The 19,276-nt window shown below is 47.4% G+C and overlaps 7 protein-coding genes across 7 annotated transcripts; 5 read left to right on the top strand and 2 right to left on the bottom strand.

The window, feature by feature from the left end:
- Positions 1 to 2,683: 2,683 nt before the first annotated feature.
- N7471_013344 (WD40 repeat domain-containing protein) lies at positions 2,684 to 4,722 on the bottom strand. The gene is made up of 4 exons (XM_057286063.1): positions 4,547 to 4,722; positions 4,348 to 4,412; positions 3,484 to 4,295; positions 2,684 to 3,430 (listed from the first exon to the last, which is right to left on the bottom strand). The coding sequence occupies exons 2-4, from the start codon at positions 4,370 to 4,372 to the stop codon at positions 2,840 to 2,842; spliced, it is 1,428 nt and encodes a 475-aa protein (XP_057129388.1). The 5' UTR covers positions 4,373 to 4,412; positions 4,547 to 4,722; the 3' UTR covers positions 2,684 to 2,839.
- A 265-nt stretch (positions 4,723 to 4,987) lies between these two features.
- On the top strand, positions 4,988 to 6,657 carry N7471_013343 (tRNA-dihydrouridine synthase family protein; the record flags this gene model as incomplete). The annotated part of the gene is made up of 2 exons (XM_057286062.1): positions 4,988 to 5,137; positions 5,194 to 6,657. 2 exons carry the CDS (start codon positions 4,988 to 4,990, stop codon positions 6,655 to 6,657), a joined length of 1,614 nt encoding a protein of 537 aa, XP_057129387.1.
- A 1,118-nt stretch (positions 6,658 to 7,775) lies between these two features.
- N7471_013342 (uncharacterized protein) lies at positions 7,776 to 8,265 on the top strand (the record flags this gene model as incomplete). The annotated part of the gene is made up of 3 exons (XM_057286061.1): positions 7,776 to 7,800; positions 7,855 to 7,950; positions 8,003 to 8,265. The coding sequence occupies 3 exons, from the start codon at positions 7,776 to 7,778 to the stop codon at positions 8,263 to 8,265; spliced, it is 384 nt and encodes a 127-aa protein (XP_057129386.1).
- A 576-nt stretch (positions 8,266 to 8,841) lies between these two features.
- On the bottom strand, positions 8,842 to 9,240 carry N7471_013341 (uncharacterized protein; the record flags this gene model as incomplete). The annotated part of the gene is made up of 1 exon (XM_057286060.1): positions 8,842 to 9,240. The coding sequence occupies one exon, from the start codon at positions 9,238 to 9,240 to the stop codon at positions 8,842 to 8,844; it is 399 nt and encodes a 132-aa protein (XP_057129385.1).
- A 1,264-nt stretch (positions 9,241 to 10,504) lies between these two features.
- On the top strand, positions 10,505 to 11,665 carry N7471_013340 (D-mandelate dehydrogenase-like dehydrogenase; the record flags this gene model as incomplete). The annotated part of the gene is made up of 3 exons (XM_057286059.1): positions 10,505 to 10,693; positions 10,765 to 10,867; positions 10,929 to 11,665. The coding sequence occupies 3 exons, from the start codon at positions 10,505 to 10,507 to the stop codon at positions 11,663 to 11,665; spliced, it is 1,029 nt and encodes a 342-aa protein (XP_057129384.1).
- A 630-nt stretch (positions 11,666 to 12,295) lies between these two features.
- N7471_013339 (malate dehydrogenase) lies at positions 12,296 to 13,518 on the top strand (the record flags this gene model as incomplete). The annotated part of the gene is made up of 5 exons (XM_057286058.1): positions 12,296 to 12,364; positions 12,426 to 12,624; positions 12,684 to 12,694; positions 12,768 to 13,113; positions 13,169 to 13,518. 5 exons carry the CDS (start codon positions 12,296 to 12,298, stop codon positions 13,516 to 13,518), a joined length of 975 nt encoding a protein of 324 aa, XP_057129383.1.
- A 2,025-nt stretch (positions 13,519 to 15,543) lies between these two features.
- Positions 15,544 to 17,753, top strand: N7471_013338 (ankyrin repeat domain-containing protein; the record flags this gene model as incomplete). Its single annotated transcript, XM_057286057.1, has 5 exons — positions 15,544 to 16,194; positions 16,260 to 16,372; positions 16,451 to 17,422; positions 17,495 to 17,569; positions 17,714 to 17,753. The coding sequence occupies 5 exons, from the start codon at positions 15,544 to 15,546 to the stop codon at positions 17,751 to 17,753; spliced, it is 1,851 nt and encodes a 616-aa protein (XP_057129382.1).
- Between the last annotated feature and the right edge of the window lie 1,523 nt (positions 17,754 to 19,276).

Genomic DNA, 19,276 nt, shown 5'->3' with positions numbered 1-19,276 from the left:
TTAGCCGTTCACATCGGCCCCCTGGCTAAGGAGCAGCCTAACATCATCCAGCTTTCCAATTTCTGCTGCATCTTGGAGAGCAATTCCATATTCATATTTGAATTCGATAGTAGAATTACCCACCATTTTGCTTCCAATGTGAGCAGCATTGGAAAAAAACGAATTAAACCAAGGCTCGAAGCTTACCCTTGGCATTCGCGCTGTAAGTTGCTTAGTCGTGTTTGATCTATCTATGCCCAATCAATCTCTTACGTATTCTTTACACAACATGATTAGCACGAAATTGATATTGGTTGTTCTCTAGTGAAAAATTCAACAAATCAGCTAGTAGCTGTGTGCATATGCCAGGATCGTGAGTATTTCATATTATTGGATATTAGTGCAGAGTGGTGTGGGTTTCCACGCCCACCAATGACACCGTAGGAGCAGATCAGCTAGGCATGGGTTCACCTTAGGCTCTGTGCGAATTGGTTGAGGCTAGAAGTGAAGTGGCTGGCTGGCAAAGCGCGTCCAGTAAAGTCTCTCCGGTACGCTTGGCTATTATTGAAAATTTGAGCTCGGAAGACTTCATAATGCAATGATCTGAAGACGAGACATTTTACAAGAGAAGATCTAACTGAAAATCTTATTGCTGCTCTCATCGGGACTACGCATAACATGCATGGTTTGATATCCCTTCTATTACCGATTACGTCATGTTCAGCCTGCAGGCTGAGGCTGACTCATTCGTCGAAGTTACAGCCTCATGAGGCACAAGCCCTTCCTTTTTTCATATTGTCCTCCATGACAATTAATGGTGACGCCAACGATGATTTCGTGTAATGCGGGCGAATTCGTACCCGTGATCCATAGCACAATGATGCTGCCATTCTCGGATAACTGCAAGTCTTCGCATCTTAAGCGCCCAGTGTTATCACCGCTAGATTGAATCTCTATTCGCCATTCATTCCACGGTTCGAGACAGAATACGAAACGTGCAAGACCAGTCCAGCCATTTTAGGATTCCTCGAAGCCTTCGCATTAACGACAGCGGGTATTTAGCTCATATGATTGGATACTAAGACAGAGTGCGCGGGTCTCCACAGCAATAAGGCCGTACTAGGAGATCAGGAAGACAAGGCCCGTCATAAGAGCGATATCTGGAGTAATGCTACATTTAGTGCGCGAGCCAGCGGATGCTAAGTCCATAAACATTGCGGTACGAACGGCCAGCCCCTAATGCCGTGATGTCCACCTAGGCTCAGATTGCAAAACTACATAAAATGCGACATCGTCCATCAATCCGACAGCGCGAAGATATCAATTAAATCTGTTTCCCTCGTGGTCATTCAGGAGATCTGCGCAGACCCGGCCTCTATTCACCGAACCCGCCTTATCAAGGCAACCCTCGGTCGGCATTATGATTAGTTAGTGTAGAAGAGATGGAGGGATCTATATATAGGCTACTGCTGTATTATTGGCGTGACATATACTGGAGATAACAAGGCGGACTCTGTCTGTCCTAGTGCCCTACACTCATTTCGTCTCCCGTCTAAGGCGGGGAACGACGGCTGAGGCAGTTCAATTGGTCAGATAAGCCACGCTGATTTTAGTCATAGCGTAAACATAGCAAGCGCTATTACTCAAGTACAACAAGGCCGTGTCAAACCATTCTTTGTATGCTGCGGTTCGTAGACCCTCTCGCGTAGGCGACTGTCCAGAGAGCGGAAGGCACGTCAATAACAGGATTACGAGCGACCGACGGACAGTTAGTACATGAGGACTGGAAATTCTGGGGCTAGCGTCAGGGCCTCAGAGAAAGCACCTGATCAGGAATGAGGTGGGAGCCCAAGAAAGCAGCGAGGGGCGAGGGAAAGTCGCAAAGATGTGATGACGAGTCATACAGGGAAAAGGGGGTGGCAGAGCTCAGGAGCTCGGTGATCCGAATCAATAGCAAAAATGCCTCACCTGCAGAGACCAGGGAGGAGGAGGAGGGCGAAAAAGAAAATGTAAGGTAATAGGTTTGGGGGGGAAACAGGGGACTATATAGAACCACGCACGGGCACGCACAGGGACAAAGAGCACTAAACCACAAGTGGACAAACTAAACTACAAAGCGGAATTCGTTGTCCCCCTCCGATATGGTGTAGTGGCTAACATCGCCGTCTCTCACACGGCAGCCGGGGGTTCGATTCCCCCTATCGGAGTTCTCTTTTTGATGTTTGTTTTACAACCAAACTCCACATCAATAGTACTGCAATTTGCGAAATTATTGGTGTATGTCAATCCAAAATCCCAGGGCTCATTTTTCGGCTGTTGACGCTCAGACGGTAAGGTCTTAAGATGACCGGGTGTGAATGAAGGGAACTCTGTGTTGAAACATATCCGGGGAATAGCAGGTAATTTTTTTTTTTTTTTTTTCAAAGCAACGTATAGATCGTCACATCCTCACTGGTCTGTGTAGGATAATTGATTCATCCCTTGAAGATTTTCGGGCGTATCAACCTCTATACGAACACTGACAAGAACGAAACCGGCAGGTGGCCAATCACCTAGATACGAAGAAAGGCTTTGCACCGCGCGAAGTCCTCTATTTGTCTAGCGATTGACCGACCGGGTTTATTTATGGCCTGAGATTATCTATTATCTTTATGCTACTGTCTTGGGAGAATAAGGTCACGGCTTTAGTATTCTCTTGTTCTGTGCTTAATAACACATCTAGGTGACGGAATCGAATGTGATTTCCGTAGTATCAAATGCGATAAGTATGTAGCCAGTTCACTCCGTCCGTGATCGAAGACATTTAACTCATTTACAGCACTTTTATTTTGAATATCCACCGACTTGCAGATTAGCTCAATCAAGATAAACTCTTGCTGCTCACTGAGTTCAACACCTCAAATTCAACAGCACCATCACGGGAGGACAAATATCCAATAACATGTTGTTCTGGTGAGTTAAACCAGAACGGCGAGTCTGTATTTGACCCTGTAGCCCATCTGACATCATATTTTCCACTCTCATTCCTCTGAATAGGAACTAGGGCAATCAATGGATGATCTTGTGGGAACCAACATCGAATGGCAGGCAATGTATTCGTGATAGTATTGATCAATAGTTGTGGCGTTGAAGGATGCCAAACAATTTGTCGAACGGGTTGCTCGTGAACTAGAGCCGATGTAAGTGTTGGGGTGCCGTCTAGTGACCAAATCCAAACGACGTTCTGCCGTGCAGTGTCAACAGTCGCAAGGAGGAGACCGTCTGAGCTGAAGGTCATCGTCAAGACGCCCCGTGGCGGCCCTGCCGACTCGGGGCTCATGCTCAATGCAGATGAGCAGGATGCCTCGACATACTCGGAATCCCCTGCGGCACTGGTGTATCGCTCGCGCCAAATATTGGGACATTGCTGGTCTGTTTGGAACACATGTGAGAGAGTTGTTGCGGAAGAGAACTACCATAATAGGATTAGTAAATAATGCCGTACATATTTGGAAGACAACTCACCGTGCGAGTTCGCAGCAGGTCAATATTCCCGTTGACCTTTCCTACGGCCAACGTTTCAGAGATGCCCTGGTGGGGAGCAGGGCTCCATTCGATCTGTTTCACTCCGAGATCGAAGGAATCGTCCAACCCAGATGGCCCGGAATACGTCCTGAAAAGTTGACCGTCCGCTGTGAATACCAGCACTTTTGTGCCTGCACTTGCGATGTCCCAGATGGCAATCCATTTCCCGTCCGGGCTCCATTTCAACCCTTGCGCATCAATTGTTGGAAGCACGGTCCTGTTGACGAGCTCGTAAGACCGGGGCTCATGGACGGTCAGTAAATCCGAAGTCTCCGGCTTCAGCAGGATGGCAAGCTGCCTGGTCTTTGGGCGATACCCAAAGCCGAGATGATGGGCAAACTTTGGTGTTTTGATGACTGAGCTGCGCCCGGTCTCTAATGAGTGGACACTGAGTTTAGTGTTCCACGCATGAAACACAAGAACCTCAGTCTCATCGGCGCCAAAATCGACAGCTAATGACCCCGGTTCAATGCTTTCAATCTCGGCGAATATTTCAAGTGGAGTGAGCTGCCAGACCGAGATTCGGCTGTCGTTTGCGGAGAGGAGTCGCCGCCGACAGACAACCTCATGATCTGATGCACCAGGAGCACTTTCCACGTTGAAGTATTTGAGTGATTTGAGAGGAATCTCTTTGATCCTTGCGATCTGTACTTCTTTATTTTCCGAGGCTACATTCGAGTGAACAACCAGGCCCTTTCCACTCACGTGGGCGGCATATAACCCATCTTCAGACAAGCAGAGATTTAAAGGGGCTAGCACATAGTCAGAATTGCTTAGGCAAAAGTTTGCGGACTGGGGACTTACCTCCTGGTCCTGTTGACGCGTCCATTGTTGGCGGTCGGGAGATGATAGCAGTGGGCGTTCAAGAACTATGTCAAATTCCAGATATCAACACGTTAGCTTCACAATATCAATACATTCTCACACACTATCGCGTATATGGATCAGAAAATTTTTATTTTTTTTCGACTCTCGATTCTGATTGAAAGGCTTCTGGACTTACTTGGTTAGTCTCTGGCCGGCAACTGCTTCATATCAGATTATGTAATCGACACGCGCATCCAATTTGGAATAGGTCGCCTGGGCAGTTGAGTTTGATCAAGTGGCTCTTGAATTGTATAAGAGAAAAGGAGTATGACAAGGTAACTCTGCAAATATCAGATGCAAGGTCAATTCCTCCAGTGACACCACCAGTTCCACGCGTTCGCAGCTTCCACCTGTAATGCCCCATCCCCGCGACGATAAGATAAGCCGGAAAATGGTAATTCCGGCTGAGATACGGCGCTTTTCGCAAAAGTTGTTTCTCCATTGTGATGCGACTGGAGGCGATCATTGACCACAACCACATTCTTTTCTTCCAGGCGTCAACATAGGTATCTTAAAGCCCTTCAGCCCTTTTGTGGGCCGACTTTCTCGACACTTTTCCCAGTCCCATCTCTCAAAAATGGTCTCCGAAACAAGCCCACCGAAGAGCATCGAGCAGACCTCCGCGGCTGCGCCTCAGCCTAAGGAGAAGCTCTTTGGAAGAAAGTTTTATGAAAGCATTGGCAGCCCAAAATATGTCGTTGCCCCAATGGTCGACAGATCCGAATTCGTGAGTTCGCCCTTCAAGTAGCAACATCTGCAGACCAATGTTAATGTTTTCCAAAGGCGTGGCGCATGCTCACTCGATCCTTCATGCCACCAAACGAGCCGAAGCCTTTACTCGCATACACCCCAATGTTCCACGCACGTCTATTCGGCGAACAAGAGAATGTCCGGGCCAAACATTTCCAACCTACCCGCAAAGCCGTCGGAGGGAACAAGGACGAATTGTTTCTTGATGGAAATCCTACAATTGACCGGCCGCTTTTCGTTCAATTCTGCACAAATAACCCAGATGAGTTCTTGGAGGCTGCCCGCCATGTGGCACCTCACTGCGACGCCGTGGACCTGAACCTTGGCTGCCCGCAGGGTATCGCGAAAAAGGGACACTACGGAGCTTTCCTCCAAGAGGACTGGGACTTGATCTATAAGCTTGTGCACCGGTTGCACACTGAGCTCTCAATCCCTGTCACGGTGAAATTCCGTATTCAGGAGACCAAGGAGAAGACATTGGAGTACGCTAAAATGATCCTCTCCGCTGGGGCCAGCATCATCACAGTCCATGGACGCAGACGGGAACAGAAGGGTCACAACACTGGAGTCGCCGACTGGGGCTATATCCGCTATCTACGAGACAATCTCCCCGCGGATACGGTGATTTTTGCCAATGGAAACATTCTTAACTACGGCGACATCGATACCTGTCTCGAGGCGACCGGAGCCGACGCCGTGATGAGCGCAGAAGGAAATCTATCAGACCCGTCCATATTCAGCAAGCCGCCTCCACCCGGTACCGAAGGGAGAGAATACTGGCGCGGGCGGGATGGAAAGGGCGGTTACCGAGTCGACGCCGTCCTGCGACGATACCTTGATATTATCTATAAATACGTTCTTGAACAGCCGGTTCCAGAAAGGAAGCCACTTTATCTTCCGTCCGACCCAGTTGATGAGTTTGCAGAAACCGATGATGCCGAAGATAACGGCGGCCACGAGGATGGCCCGCTCAAGAAGAAGCAAAAGCGGAGCAAGGCCGAGAAGGGCAAGAAGTGTCACTCTGCCAGCCTCAGTTTCATGCAGGGCCACCTCTTCCAAGTCCTGCGGCCAATGGTTGCAACCCATACCAACGTTCGAGATGCTCTTGCGACATCGAAGCCAGGTGACATGGCCGCTTTTGAGCACACCCTGGTTCTTCTCGAGGAGGCTATTAAAGGTGGACTGAAGGAGTATGAGGCCTCTCCCGAGAAGTTTGAAGCGCAACCCGATGAGACTTTGAAGGGATCCAAAGCAGTGATTGCGGAATATGGAAGGCCTTGGTGGATTTGCCAGCCTCATGTCCGTCCTCTGCCCGAAGAAGCATTTGAAAGTGGAGCGATGCGTGAAAAGGGCACAAAGCCTCCCTCTAAGAATGAGAACGAAGAGAAGGATACGCCTAAGGAGACTGATACTCCTTCCGAGGGCACCATCACGCCGGCCGAGGCTGCTACTATTACTGCCACCAATCTCACGCCCGATCCTCTCGTGAGTGGATAGAAATGTGGATCTTTGATGCATTAGTCTTTCTTGTCTTTCCTTGTCTTCGGCTACCATTGACCAGTGTAAATGTATAGAACACCTAAGGTTGGAACCGGAGCCTTGTTTGCATAGCGTTGTTATTATGATTATAAGAATCCACATAGATATATTTGGCTTCATGTTCAAATAGACAACAAATAAATACCGCAACTATTTCTAGATTGAACAATGGTTTTCCATCTATATATAACCTTGGTGGTAACTCTTAACTAGTTTTTCGATCTCTACATAGCAATAGCACATCAATCGGTTTGCATATTTTAAGCCGTTTCTACCCTCGATATTCTAGCTACATCACCAATAAGGGGAGATGTATCTAAATAAAAGACCCTCAAAAATACCACCAGATAAGACATCACGAGGCAGTATAGGCGGCCTACTATTCTTGTATAATACAGATACGTCTCTGGGACTGAGGATAAATATCCTTCTAGATATGCCACTATAGGAGCTTGGAGCTATGTGCTAGTATGACCAGGCATGACCTTTGGGGGGTGGCAAGCAGTGGCCCTAGTAGGGTACAGTATAAAACCTCCGATGCTGCTCCTTCGTATACAATAATAGAGGGGTGTATGACTTCCAGTGGCGAGTTGTTCTAGCTATCAGGAATCCTCGGTTTAACTGTGATATCGACATTTTGTTACATCTCGGTTTGCGAGGCTCATAATCCCGAAAGTCTCACGTAGTAGCCGTATGTGTAATAAAGGGCATGTCCACGGCTGGCTCTCTGGATACATCCATGGATGTATCTATCACCCCCGACAGAGATAGAGGAAAGGCACGTATTATGTATTTAGAATAACCGGCAATTGTCCATTCGAGGAAAGTGCTCGTCATGGGAATGGCATAGGGCCATTATTGTGGCTTGGTGATCTTGAGATGATGGCGCCTCCCACTTTCGGCATTTTCCATTTTATCTCACGCTTCTCTTTCATCTCTTCTCTTAACAGTCTTGCCCCGTGCTCTACCTGCTTGTTCTGCAAACGACTTACTTTCCCAATACTGTTCTCAACTTCGCCAACCAAACTATCCACCGAGATCATCTTCTCTGTCTCACACTCCCCTTTTCAAGCGAAATGCCATCTTCTCCGCAATGTGTCGGTAAGTCAGCGTCGTATTTGCTATTTCGATTCTCTAATCCAACACAATCTCTAGCGTGGCCGAACGCGGATCCTGTGTTGACACAGGAGCTCTTGGAATTGTTGCAGCAAGCCATCCAGTACAATCAGGTCAAGAAAGGTGCCAATGAAGGTATGTCTGTTCATAATACTTTGAGTTAGTCATGGGGCTAATATCTGCCTAGTCACGAAGTCCCTGAGCCGATGCACGTCTGAGATGGTCATTCTCGCTGCCGACGCTGATCCTCTCGCGATAGTGATGCATATTCCATTTCTTTGTGAAGACAAGAACGTCCCATACGTGTTTTTGCCTAACAAGCTCGCGATCGGTCGAGCATGCGGTGTGACCCGGCCGATTATCGCGGCCACCATCACCTCGAACGAGACTAGTGACCTGGCTCCACTGATCGAGCGGCTTAGGGACAAGGTGGACCGCCTTGCAATCTAATGGATTGTTGTAACCGGATAAAGGGGGGTGGATCTTTGACTGCTGGGTTCTGGAAATCAGCTGCATCTTACTTTGAGGCTCGTATCGAGATGGCTACTGAGTGACCTGTGATTTCCTTTTCTTGCTTGACCCCTTTTCGATGACATAACGATTGAATGCGATTTTTATCTATTATCAGTGACAGGTCCACCCTTTCAAGACCCACAGTAAACCATATCTTGTTATGATATAAACGGATTGAACAGCCCCCCCCACAGAACGCGTACGTCATGGTGGGCCACTATTGGGATAGCGACCAAAGGCGGCGACAGTGCTACTGATATAGACATGGAACCAGCCAGTGTTACCGTCAATGGAGGTGGACGTTATGTGATGCTCTCTTGGTTGCACTACACTACTCATGTAAACCGCAGGGAGTAAATAAGATGATCGGGTGAATATGTCTCATTGCACTGTCAAACAAAGGAAACCTCAGGCACAGGTGCAGTTGATGCAGCGTACGGCAATCCCATCAGTGTTGAATATCCGATATACACCCATCCAGGCAACTCCCAAGTCATCCCTGCCCAATGCTAGTCAAATACAAACACCAAGGCTCCATTCGCACACGTAGCAATCACTGTGTGTCCGACATGTGGACGATGCCAAACAACGTGGGTGAGAACAGCTGTTTGACAGTCCTGGGCCTGGTTGCTCGCCGCTTTGGAGTGCAACATCCCCGCTGACCTCGTTGTCAAGCTCCGGGAGAAGGCCGTACAGCCGCATTGCTTCCTCTTGGGACGCATCCAACTCTGCACACACGGAATCAGAGGCAACAGCCAGCACGGTGCCATCATGATCGAGCATATACCAGCCGCCGTTCCTCGCGTCCACGGTGCCTAACGGGTATTGATCTGCCATTTCATTGAGTGCTCGGCGAGTTTCCAGCACACGCATTGATTCGGGGATCGGTACGATGTATCGGGTTGTCGACATTGCGCAAGCACTTGCAATGAGCAAGAGAAAAACCTGACTGTGGATTGGCGGTGATTTCATCGAGAACGACCTGGATAGTGGGGTAAATAATTCGTGCATCATACGATAGTATGTGGGTCCGGGGGTGGAAGATCTCGGGAGGAGTGGAGAATGTCCCAACTTGGTAGGTCAGTCTCACGGGCTGTTCATGTTGTACATCGCACAGTAACGCGAAATTAACTTCAATCTGGGAGAAGCATCCCAATTTGTTGGGGACGTGGTGGGGACCCAGGGGCGAAGTACAGCTACGCACCTACCAAAAAGAGTGGACGGGAAAGAAAGGAAGAAGAAAAATGGAGAGAAGACACAGATCCATCTTCCATATACTCCCATCTCATAGGTTGCATTAGGAATGAACTATAGCTAGGCCAAAACAGGGTTGAGAAGCTGGTTAAAATTTCTGACGGTCAAATGCACTCTAATCTCGTTCGTGATTGTACTTAGGCCGTTTTGAATGTCGTCACCAAAATCAACAACCAATCTTACTGTCGAAGCTCTGAATTTCCCCACCTCCACCACCGATATACTCAAGTCCGTTTAGTGGATATACCGAAAGACAATTACGTTACCTCAATACTATTTCACAGTTTCGAATTCTCTTTGGATATAAGTGATGCAAAATACACTGCCTCATCCTAGTTCCAGTGGTTTCATCTCGTCGATAATACAACCCATAGGGGTGTTGACCCATATTCCTGTAAATGGGTTTTCCGTGACCTATCAGAAGCATTCAATGCCAAAATCGCAGGCGTAGGTTTTGCCTCTCACACCGCTGCTGGAAGCTCGATGTCGACGAGCCACGATGGTTGTATCAGAAGATCCGGGGAGCCCTCCAACGCGGCGTTGATAAAAAGTGTTTCAGAGTCCCGTTTCAGCGGATGTGGATCCCCAAAGCAATGACTTGTAGTAACGCACTCTGTGGGATTCGCTTTGTGTTGGATGGTGGATAGTGTGGATATGAGAAGAGGCGGGAAGCGTTCATCTCTCACCCAACTTCGGCCGGCAGAGGTTCAGGCAGAAGATTACCCACCTCTGATCCACCAACATGACGAATGCATATTCAGGGCCATTTTGGCCTGAAAGTTTAGCAGAAGATTAGAAGGATTCGGTGCGATGTTTAGATCAGAAAATCACATGCGATAAAAACCCCACAAAGCCTCACATTGAGATAGAACCTGGAGAACAAACAGCAAAAGCCACATATCATCAAAATCAGTTCAGAGACATGTCGTCACCTAAGCCATTTGTTCTCTTCTTCAACCCCGTACGACATGCCGTGCCATTCTTCGAAAAGCTGCAAGAGCTCGCGCACACGGAGGTTGTCACCAGCAAAAGCAGGGAGGAGTTTTTCAAGGATATCACAGACAAGTACAAGAATATCTTCGCCATTTACCGGACATCTGCTAGCGGTATTGTGAGTATTAAATCCTTATCCCCCAGAAGCCTTGTCTCTTTGGTTGAGATACGGGCTGAAGGATATTACAGTCGACATTAACATGGTATCTAATGCAGGTAGCCGGCAAGTTTGATGCTGAGTTGATCGATCGTTTGCCGCCAAGCTGCAAATATATATGCCACAATGGTGCCGGTATATAAACCTGCGAGTCCTACGCACTCGAAAGTCTTCCACTTACCTCATCATCACATAGGATATGACCCGATCGACACAAGTGCGTGTGCCAAAAAGGGCATCATAGTCACTAACGCTCCCGATCCGGTCACCGATGCGACCGCCGATTTGGCCATCTTCCTAATGCTGGGTGCTTTGCGGCAATTAAATCCATGTATCTCCTCTCTGCGCGCGGGAAATTTCAAGAAGGGCGTTGAATTCGGCCACGACCCTCAGGGCAAGACCCTCGGTATCCTTGGAATGGGGCGCATCGGCCGTGCCATTAAACACCGCTGCGATCCTTTCGGTCTCAAGACCGTCTACCACAACCGCAACCCTCTGTCGTCTGATCAGAATGCCGCGGCTGAGTATGTCTCCTTTGAGAAGCTGCTTGCGGAGAGCGATATCATCAGTGTTAACGTACCTCTGAACGCCCACACGAAGCACTTGATTGGTGCAGCGCAGATCGCTCAGATGAAGCCGGGTGTTGTTCTCATCAACACCGCACGAGGCGCCATCATTGACGAAGCTGCCATGGCCGATGCTCTGGAAAGCAACCATATTGCCGCCGTAGGGCTGGACGTTTATGAGCGGGAGCCCGAAATCAATGAGAAGCTCATGAAGCAAGAGCGTGCTCTGATGGTTCCACACATGGGGACTCATACCACGGAGACGCTGGGTAAGATGGAAACGTGGGCAATGGAGAACGTGCGGCGTGCTATTGTTGGGGAGCCGCTTCTGTCGCCTGTTCCGGAACACCAGGCCTTGTGCCAATAGCAAGACAAATTAGAGCCTGGAGATAGCTGTTCTTAGTATACACACAGTCAGAAACAATGAAATCATATTAGCAAGGTATATTTTATTGCTGAACGACTTGAAAGTTATGTACTCAAGTCGTGAAAATACTCAAGTCATTATTACAATATATCTTGTAGTGGGCTGTCTTCTACTCCTTTGGCGATACCAAAATTAAAATATAAATGGTTAACTATAAATCACAGAAGATAGTCTACGAATTCCATGTAAGCAAGATTGGCGAGTCAATCCCACATTATCCCCCATATCGGCCAATGAGGATCTTATTCGTCAACGATAAACTTGATGAATATTAACCGAGTCATTTGCAATGGATGACCACGGAGCCGAGACTGTACATGCTAAAAATGCGTTGCGATTCCCTGGGCGATTATATGAGAATGGGTCGGTCGTTCGGTTGAACTATCAGCCGATACCATGAAGCGCACTCTCGTTCCGAGGGTGTGAATATCGAAGCGTCGCAATGAGTGCTTGGTCCGCTGTCATAAAAAGCCCCATCCTCCTCATTATACAAGGCTAGTTTATTGATATAGTCTACTCCAAATACGAGTCAAGAAAATCAATCCTTATCATCTTCTCTCAGCCCTAAAAATGGTCAAGATTGCTCTACTTGGCGCCGCTGGCCAGATTGGCACCCCACTCAGTCTCCTGTGCAAAGCAGTGAGTCCCCCTTAAGATATTAAACCATCAAGCCTGAGACCAAGTGGCTGATTAATTGAAGAGCGATCTATTTGATGATATCGCACTTTATGATGTTGTTCATGTACCCGGCATTGCCACCGATTTGAACCACATCGACACTAGGGCCAGGGTAAGTGGTTACCTTCCAGAGGACTCTGGTCTTAAGAAGGCACTCAGTGGTGCAGATGTTGTCGTAGTAACCGCTGGTATCGCTCGCAAGCCTGGCATGACCAGAGACGGTAAGCAATGCATTTATATAATGCACGATCAAGATGGATTACTGATCAGTATTACATAGATTTGTTCAGGGTGAGAATATACCTACCAACAGTCGAAGGGTTTTAAAGCATGTGTGGGAAGCCAACTGCTAATTACAACCCAGACCAACGCCAGCATCATTCGAGACATCTTCACTGAGATAGGGGCCACATGTCCACAAGCGATGTGTTGTGTTGTTACAAATCCGGTCAACTCAACTCTGCCTGTTGCCGCTGAGGCCCTGAAGAAAGCCGGTGTTTTCGATCCCACCCATATCTTCGGTGTTACAACTTTAGATGTTGTTCGTGCCTCTACATTCGTTGCCCACGCCTTGGGCGGCGATGTCGATCCTAAGGACTTCAAGGTCCCGGTCATTGGTGGCCACAGTGGTGCTACCATCCTTCCCCTTTATAGTCAGGCTCAACCCCCGGTCAACTTGGATCATCAAACTCTGGCGGCTGTTATCAACCGTAAGTTTTGCATGCTCAGAACATCGAAAAATGGCTTCACTTACTATACCAATAGGTGTTCAGTTCGGTGGCGACGAAATCGTCAAGAGCAAGCAGGGGGCTGGAAGCGCTACGACGTGCATGGCCTACGCCGGTTTTCGCTTCGTTAAGGCTCTTCTTTCAGGTAAAAATGGACAGTCCATTACCGAGGAAGCATTTGTCTACCTGCCGGGGATTCCTGGAGGCAAGGAGATTGCTGCCGAGCTTGGCGTTGACTACTTCGCTGTCAAGATCGAGCTTGGCAAGACGGGTGCTACCAAAGCCTTGCCTATTGGCAAAATATCTGAACATGAGACTAAGTTGCTGGAGGTGGCTCTCAAGGACCTGAGAACAAATATCGCTACGGGCTTGTCTTTCATGGCATAATCGCTTTCTTGCACACCTTTACACTCAAACCCAATATACCTCATGATATACCGATTATCTAATCTACTGGAGCATGACCTTCATACAGATAGCCAAAGAAAGGATATCTAAACGAGACATCTAAAGAAGAGACATCAGACTGCTATCTTGCATATAAAGTCCCTTACGAATATCATGTTAAGCCGGACAAATCAGATTATTAAAGTCCTACGTCGCTAAGTATTAAGGACAGATGCTTTAGATATACGGCCGACTATTGTGCTAGTTAATCTCATGCCAATAGTCCCAGTAACAGACATGACGAACGGGAATATAGCCTGAAGTATCGTCATTGGCATAATTAGTTGAGATAGTTATTTGCAATAATAGGTAGATGTAAATATACCATGAAGTCCAGCTTGATTCCGTTCTTATAGATAGCACAGGATGAACGATAAAGCTTGGTCTCTGAATTAGACCTGCCTATTTCACCACGCTCATTTTTCCACTCATGTCTCATGTCGAACGATATTGCCTTTGCCACACACCGGTGAGGTAGCTGTTATAAGGTTTTGCAGTGTTCTCTACTAAATGGGCCTACTTTAAAACTCCCCGCACTACTAGTTCTGAGATAATTGCGCTTAAAAACCCTCGAAAAGTGTTACTCTTTCGCTATGTTTCTTCTTGGAAAAATTCCTTCCTAAAAGCAATTGCACCTCCCATTCCTCGACTCTGCATCAAATGTTCTTGATTCGACTTGGACGATTCTCACCCTCATCACCCACTCATCACTCAAGGAATTACATTCTATAATTCTGTCCCACACATAACATGATACATACGACCATAGGGTGTGGAAAACAGGGCTTCCCGTCCGCTCAGCCGTACTTAAGCCACACGCCGGTGAGTTAGTAGTTGGGTGGGTGACCACCAGCGAATCCTCACTGTTGTATGTTTTTGTTTTTGATTTTGATTCATTAGGAAACTCCTCTTGCCGCCCTACTATTCAGCCCCTTCAGCCCATTCACCGGAATGCCCTGAACACCACTATTTTACACCTGAATATCCTGCACGCCTCTGAACTGCTGAAGTGTCCTTCCCCTCCCATACCGATCTTTTCTCGCAGGCATGTTGTTTTGATCACAATAGGCTAAGAGAGGAAGAATCAGCGTAGGTACAAGTTGCGACTGAAGCCTTGTCTCGAGAGGCCATGCCCTCGTAGGTAAGTGCGGGGCAAGACACCTGTACATCTACACATGTACCCATGTGACTGGGTAGCTGCAATAGCCACTGCGTGGCCTCAGATATATCCAAAGGCCGAGGACACTGCCTCATCTCACCCGGTCGCATCTATCTGCCATTCTTCCCCCTTTCGCTACTTCAAGTTCCTCCTCCATACCATCCTCTTTGGAATATCGGAATTGCTCAACATACATAGGTTATTAGCAGTGACTCCTCTTAGATCAAGATGGATCCTCTCTCTATTGCTGCTAGCGTGATAGCGCTTGTCCAGGCAGTGAACGGAGCGACAAAGGCAGTGAAATATGTCGCATCTCTCAGAAACTCATCACTGGAGATATATCGTCTTCAGAATGAGGTATGGCTTCTTTCCTGATCTCCAGAAAAGCCGATGAATCTAATACTCATGGCGAGATAGCTGCACCTTGTTGAGGGATATCTCTACTGCCTTAGTCCAATTATAGAGGCTTACAAGGATCACTCCAAGCCTGTCGCAGAACTCAACACGACCCACCTCGAGGTATCTGTCTCGGATTTACAGAACGAGTTGAAGAACTTGGATATGTTCCTAAAGGGATTCAACTGTGCAACCTCTCAGTCAGCTTCTCGAAGAGTTACACGGGCGATCTCGTGGCGGAACCAAAGGGGCCAGCTCATTTGCCTCTGCGATAGCTTACAGTCAAAGCGAGTGAATCTTGCGCATGCAGTAGGCTTATTGCAGTCATCCATAGGGCATGTGCTTATGATGCCTGCGCATACAAAAAGCCCATCTTCTAACTTTGGCACTCTAGGCTCTCGCAGTCCAGCATGCTCCTTCTTATGAGAGATGAAACCGCGTCCGGGCTCGCAAAACTCAGTACCCAGGTAACTGAAGCATCCAGGAGACCCGATACTCAGGAATCTACGATTATCGACGTGAGCCACGTCGAGCCGGTTGAATCCAACTCTGGCGAGAAACGAGGCGGCAATACAACGGCCGGAAATGAGGAGGAGCCTACTGACCAAGATCCACAACGTCCTTTTAATGTTGTGACGAATCTCTCGTTCGGCTGCGGGCCCAACTGTAAATGCAGATGCCACACGAAATCAAACCTGGGCACGCCACAGTTTCTCTCCGCTGTTGCGGGACGAATCGTAGTTAACATTACTGGGATCACAGTCAGGCTTCGCAGCGCTTGCAGCCATCCGACCTGTACGAGGCTTAGAAGCTCTGTTCGAGTCACCCTTGCTTTCCCGAATTGGATCGTCAAGCGAGCGATTTGTGCGCAACTCTTTTGGAACAGCGGGCTCAACAGCGGGGCGTCCTTGCACCTGAAAGTGCGACGCACCATTCCGTTTGGGGATGGCGTATGGACATCAATCGAAAACCATGACCTCAATGGCTTGCAGAGGATGCTGTTGCAGAGAACTATATTTCCAACTGATATTGAGGAAGGCCATGGACAAGGACTTCTCCAGGTATGATACTGCATACTGGCTGCTCATCTTTGAACCTGTTTGATCGCTAATTAACATGCAACAAGTTTGCCATTCGTATGGCGCGGAAGCCATCTTCGACCCCGGGTGCTATATGGGAGATAATCTCGCTATTAATGGAGCTTGATCCCGAAGTCAACCGCGAAGACTACATCGGAAGGTAAAGTGTTTCTCTCTGGTTCCTGTCATATGGCCGTCACAACCAGTGTCAAATGCTGATGCGGTAAGTCTTGAGCAGATCACCGATTGGTGAGATAGCTCTCATGCTTTCCTTGCCTGATCGCCCCTGCGAGCTTGATGGCCTCGCTAGGAGGGCGATCTCTCTCGGTGGTGATGAGTTTCACGACTGCAATACAATTATCCATGATGCCATATTCGGTCGCAGTCAATTAAGTCTCCAGGAATCACTTAATATTGAGCCAAAATCCATTGACAAACTCGATGCGGCTGGATTATCTCCTCTTCACTGGGCAGTCCACCGGAATAATGTCACGGCTGTTGAAATACTTCTGACGTGGAAGGCCCCTGTGGATCTTGTTACTAGAGGAGAGAGACGCACTGCACTTCATATTGCGGCTAGATCTGGGAATGTAGTTTTGTCCAAGATGCTTCTAGATGCCGGTGCTAAAATAAACTACCGTGATATTTATCAGCGAACGGCACTTTGTCTGGCCGCATTATCGGGGGCAGCAGACCTAGTTCACCTCTTACTTTTCCAGGGTGCCGATGTCCACGCACAAGAGACGGATGGCATCACCGTCATACAGCGGGCTATTGAACCAGATACCCACCCCAAGGATGAGCAAGCAATCGAGCTTATCATTGAAAAATTGGCACAGTTTGGGGCCGACTTGAATTGTGAAGGAAGATCTGGTGAAACACCCATAATGACAGCTATACGTTACAACTCCCCTGCCGCCTTCCGAGAATTGGTCTCGAGAGGAGCACGAGTTGAAAAGAAGGATGGCAAGGGCTGGACTGTACTACACTATGCTGCATATTTTGCAAACACATCAATGATCCAAGCTCTTGAGAAAGTGAATATGTCCATCGTCGACCCCGACTCTCACGACCACGCAGGGAAAACGGCCGAGACTATCCTGGACGAGAAGCTTGAAGAGGGAGGAAATGGTGAAACAGCGACGGCTGCAGTTTCCTTCCGAGAGATGATTGCCACCGTCAAGCTGGAGTATTCCAAACAAATGAGGAGGTTAGTTATTAATCATTTATGCTTGTGCGCAGAGAATTTGAAGGCTGACGCAAGCTCATTAACCCCTTGCAGAGAATCTACTAAGCAATATCAAAGCGAAGATGACAGTGGCACTGACACATATGAAGACTGCTCAGATTATTACCAGTAAGACAATTGCAGGCCTAGGAATGTAGTCGTTTTGATTCATTGGTATGATCATTATTCCATTCTATCTACATGTGCAGCGCAATGTTCCTACAGACGTGTAACTTGAATGAATATTATTACTAATTTACTAATTTCCTACAGCAGTAACAGCACTGGGCTAAACACAGACTCGGCTGGGTAAAGTTTGAAAGCATTACCCCAGCCGCTAGATCATGGAATAATTGAAAGCATCAACCGTACTTTTTGGGCCAAGTACAGTGCCTAGTAGCCTAAGCTCTCCGGGAAGATCAAGAATCTGCCTCAAACAGTACTCACACAGGTCGGAACGGGTGGGACAAATAGGGCCGGCTCACCGGATCTTCTTGCAGTCTATCGATATGATGGAACATGGAGATATCTTAACATATTTGATATTTAAAAACGAAATAGAAGTTGTTCACCAAATCTGCTCAATCCTAGAAGAAGCTTCAAATATAGCCCTAAATTTAATTGCGTTGTGGGAGTTTGTATTTCTTGTCACTATCAGATGGCCCTCAATCTGTTCGAACGCTTCGACCAACTTCTGACCAAGTTGGTTACTGGAGCATCAAGACTTTCCGGGGAATAATATAAAATGAACCGACCACGCCTACAGAACAACTTGAGCTTAGTCGCCTGCACCTACAAAGTTGCTTTTAAACATGTACTATCTTGGACCAGAGAGCGGTGGCTAATTGAGTACAGAGAAAAAAAAAGAATTTCTTGGCTATTTATCCAGCGATAAAAAGATTATTCTCAACCATGATCAGATAATCGTGTCTGATAAAGAAAACAGAAAAAGAAAAAGGATGTAAATATTCACGCAACCCGAAAAAAAATTGCACTTTGTTGCCGCAGCTTATTTAGGGCTAGATACTGAACGGCAGATGGTGATCACTTTCGCTGCCCATTCAAGGACTTCATACCACCAGCGACACTAATATCAAAAACCAAAAGGCTGAAAACCTTTCAATATTGGATCCTCATTTGGTATGTGAGCTTTTCAATTTATACTGTTTTTGAGCTGCCGCTGAGCACGTATCGTATAATTTGTGAACTTACGAATATGATTAAAAATGCTTCTTAAAAGAGAAGACTATTGAAATCAATTCTAAGAACCTCATCAAACCATACGAAGCTAGATAAATGTATATTGTTTTGCTTGAACAGTGGTTGGTTGAGTGTGCTGTTGAAGGATTTTGACAATAAACTATGTGCTTTCCAGTTTTCAGCTCTACCATGATTATGTAGCTTGCGTGTTGTGCTTCTATACTCTTCGGTGATCAACGCCAAGGGGCTGTCAGTGATATATTCTGTCAATTTGCAAAGTGTAATCACAGACGATCATCAGGTATAAGCTTAACGAGCTTAATCTGCACAAGGTTAACCAACTGTTAAATAGAGCAACGACAAGCCAATTACAGACCTCTACGCCAGCCCTGGCAATAGCCTCACTGCTTTCCTCGTCGCATGCCGCATAAAGCCACACCTCGTCCAAGATCTTCTGATCCCAATGAATAGAATCTCTGGTGTGCTTGTTGGAGTTTGTCAATATTGTATATTATTCAATATGGCGGCCGTAGGATCTTCAAAATTATAGGCTACAAACTGGCCAGCCTATAGTTGATTCCGACATGGCACATACCTGAGGTAGCCTAGATGCTATCACACTCCAGTTCGAGTTAC

This window comes from Penicillium samsonianum (assembly GCF_028829775.1).
Source record: "Penicillium samsonianum strain IBT 33392 chromosome Unknown utg000009l_segment0_segment0, whole genome shotgun sequence".
Lineage (NCBI taxonomy): Eukaryota > Fungi > Ascomycota > Eurotiomycetes > Eurotiales > Aspergillaceae > Penicillium > Penicillium samsonianum.
The sequence above is the reverse complement of the archived record's forward strand: the minus strand, read 5'-3'. Positions and strand labels throughout refer to the sequence as shown.

Coding starts and splice junctions, on each gene's coding strand:
- N7471_013344 (XM_057286063.1), bottom strand. CDS start 4,372: ATGGACGCGTCAACAGGACCAGGAG. Junction 4,296..4,347: donor CGCGTCAACAGGACCAGGAG/GTAAGTCCCCAG, acceptor ACTATGTGCTAG/CCCCTTTAAATCTCTGCTTG. Junction 3,431..3,483: donor ACCTGCTGCGAACTCGCACG/GTGAGTTGTCTT, acceptor CTATTATGGTAG/TTCTCTTCCGCAACAACTCT.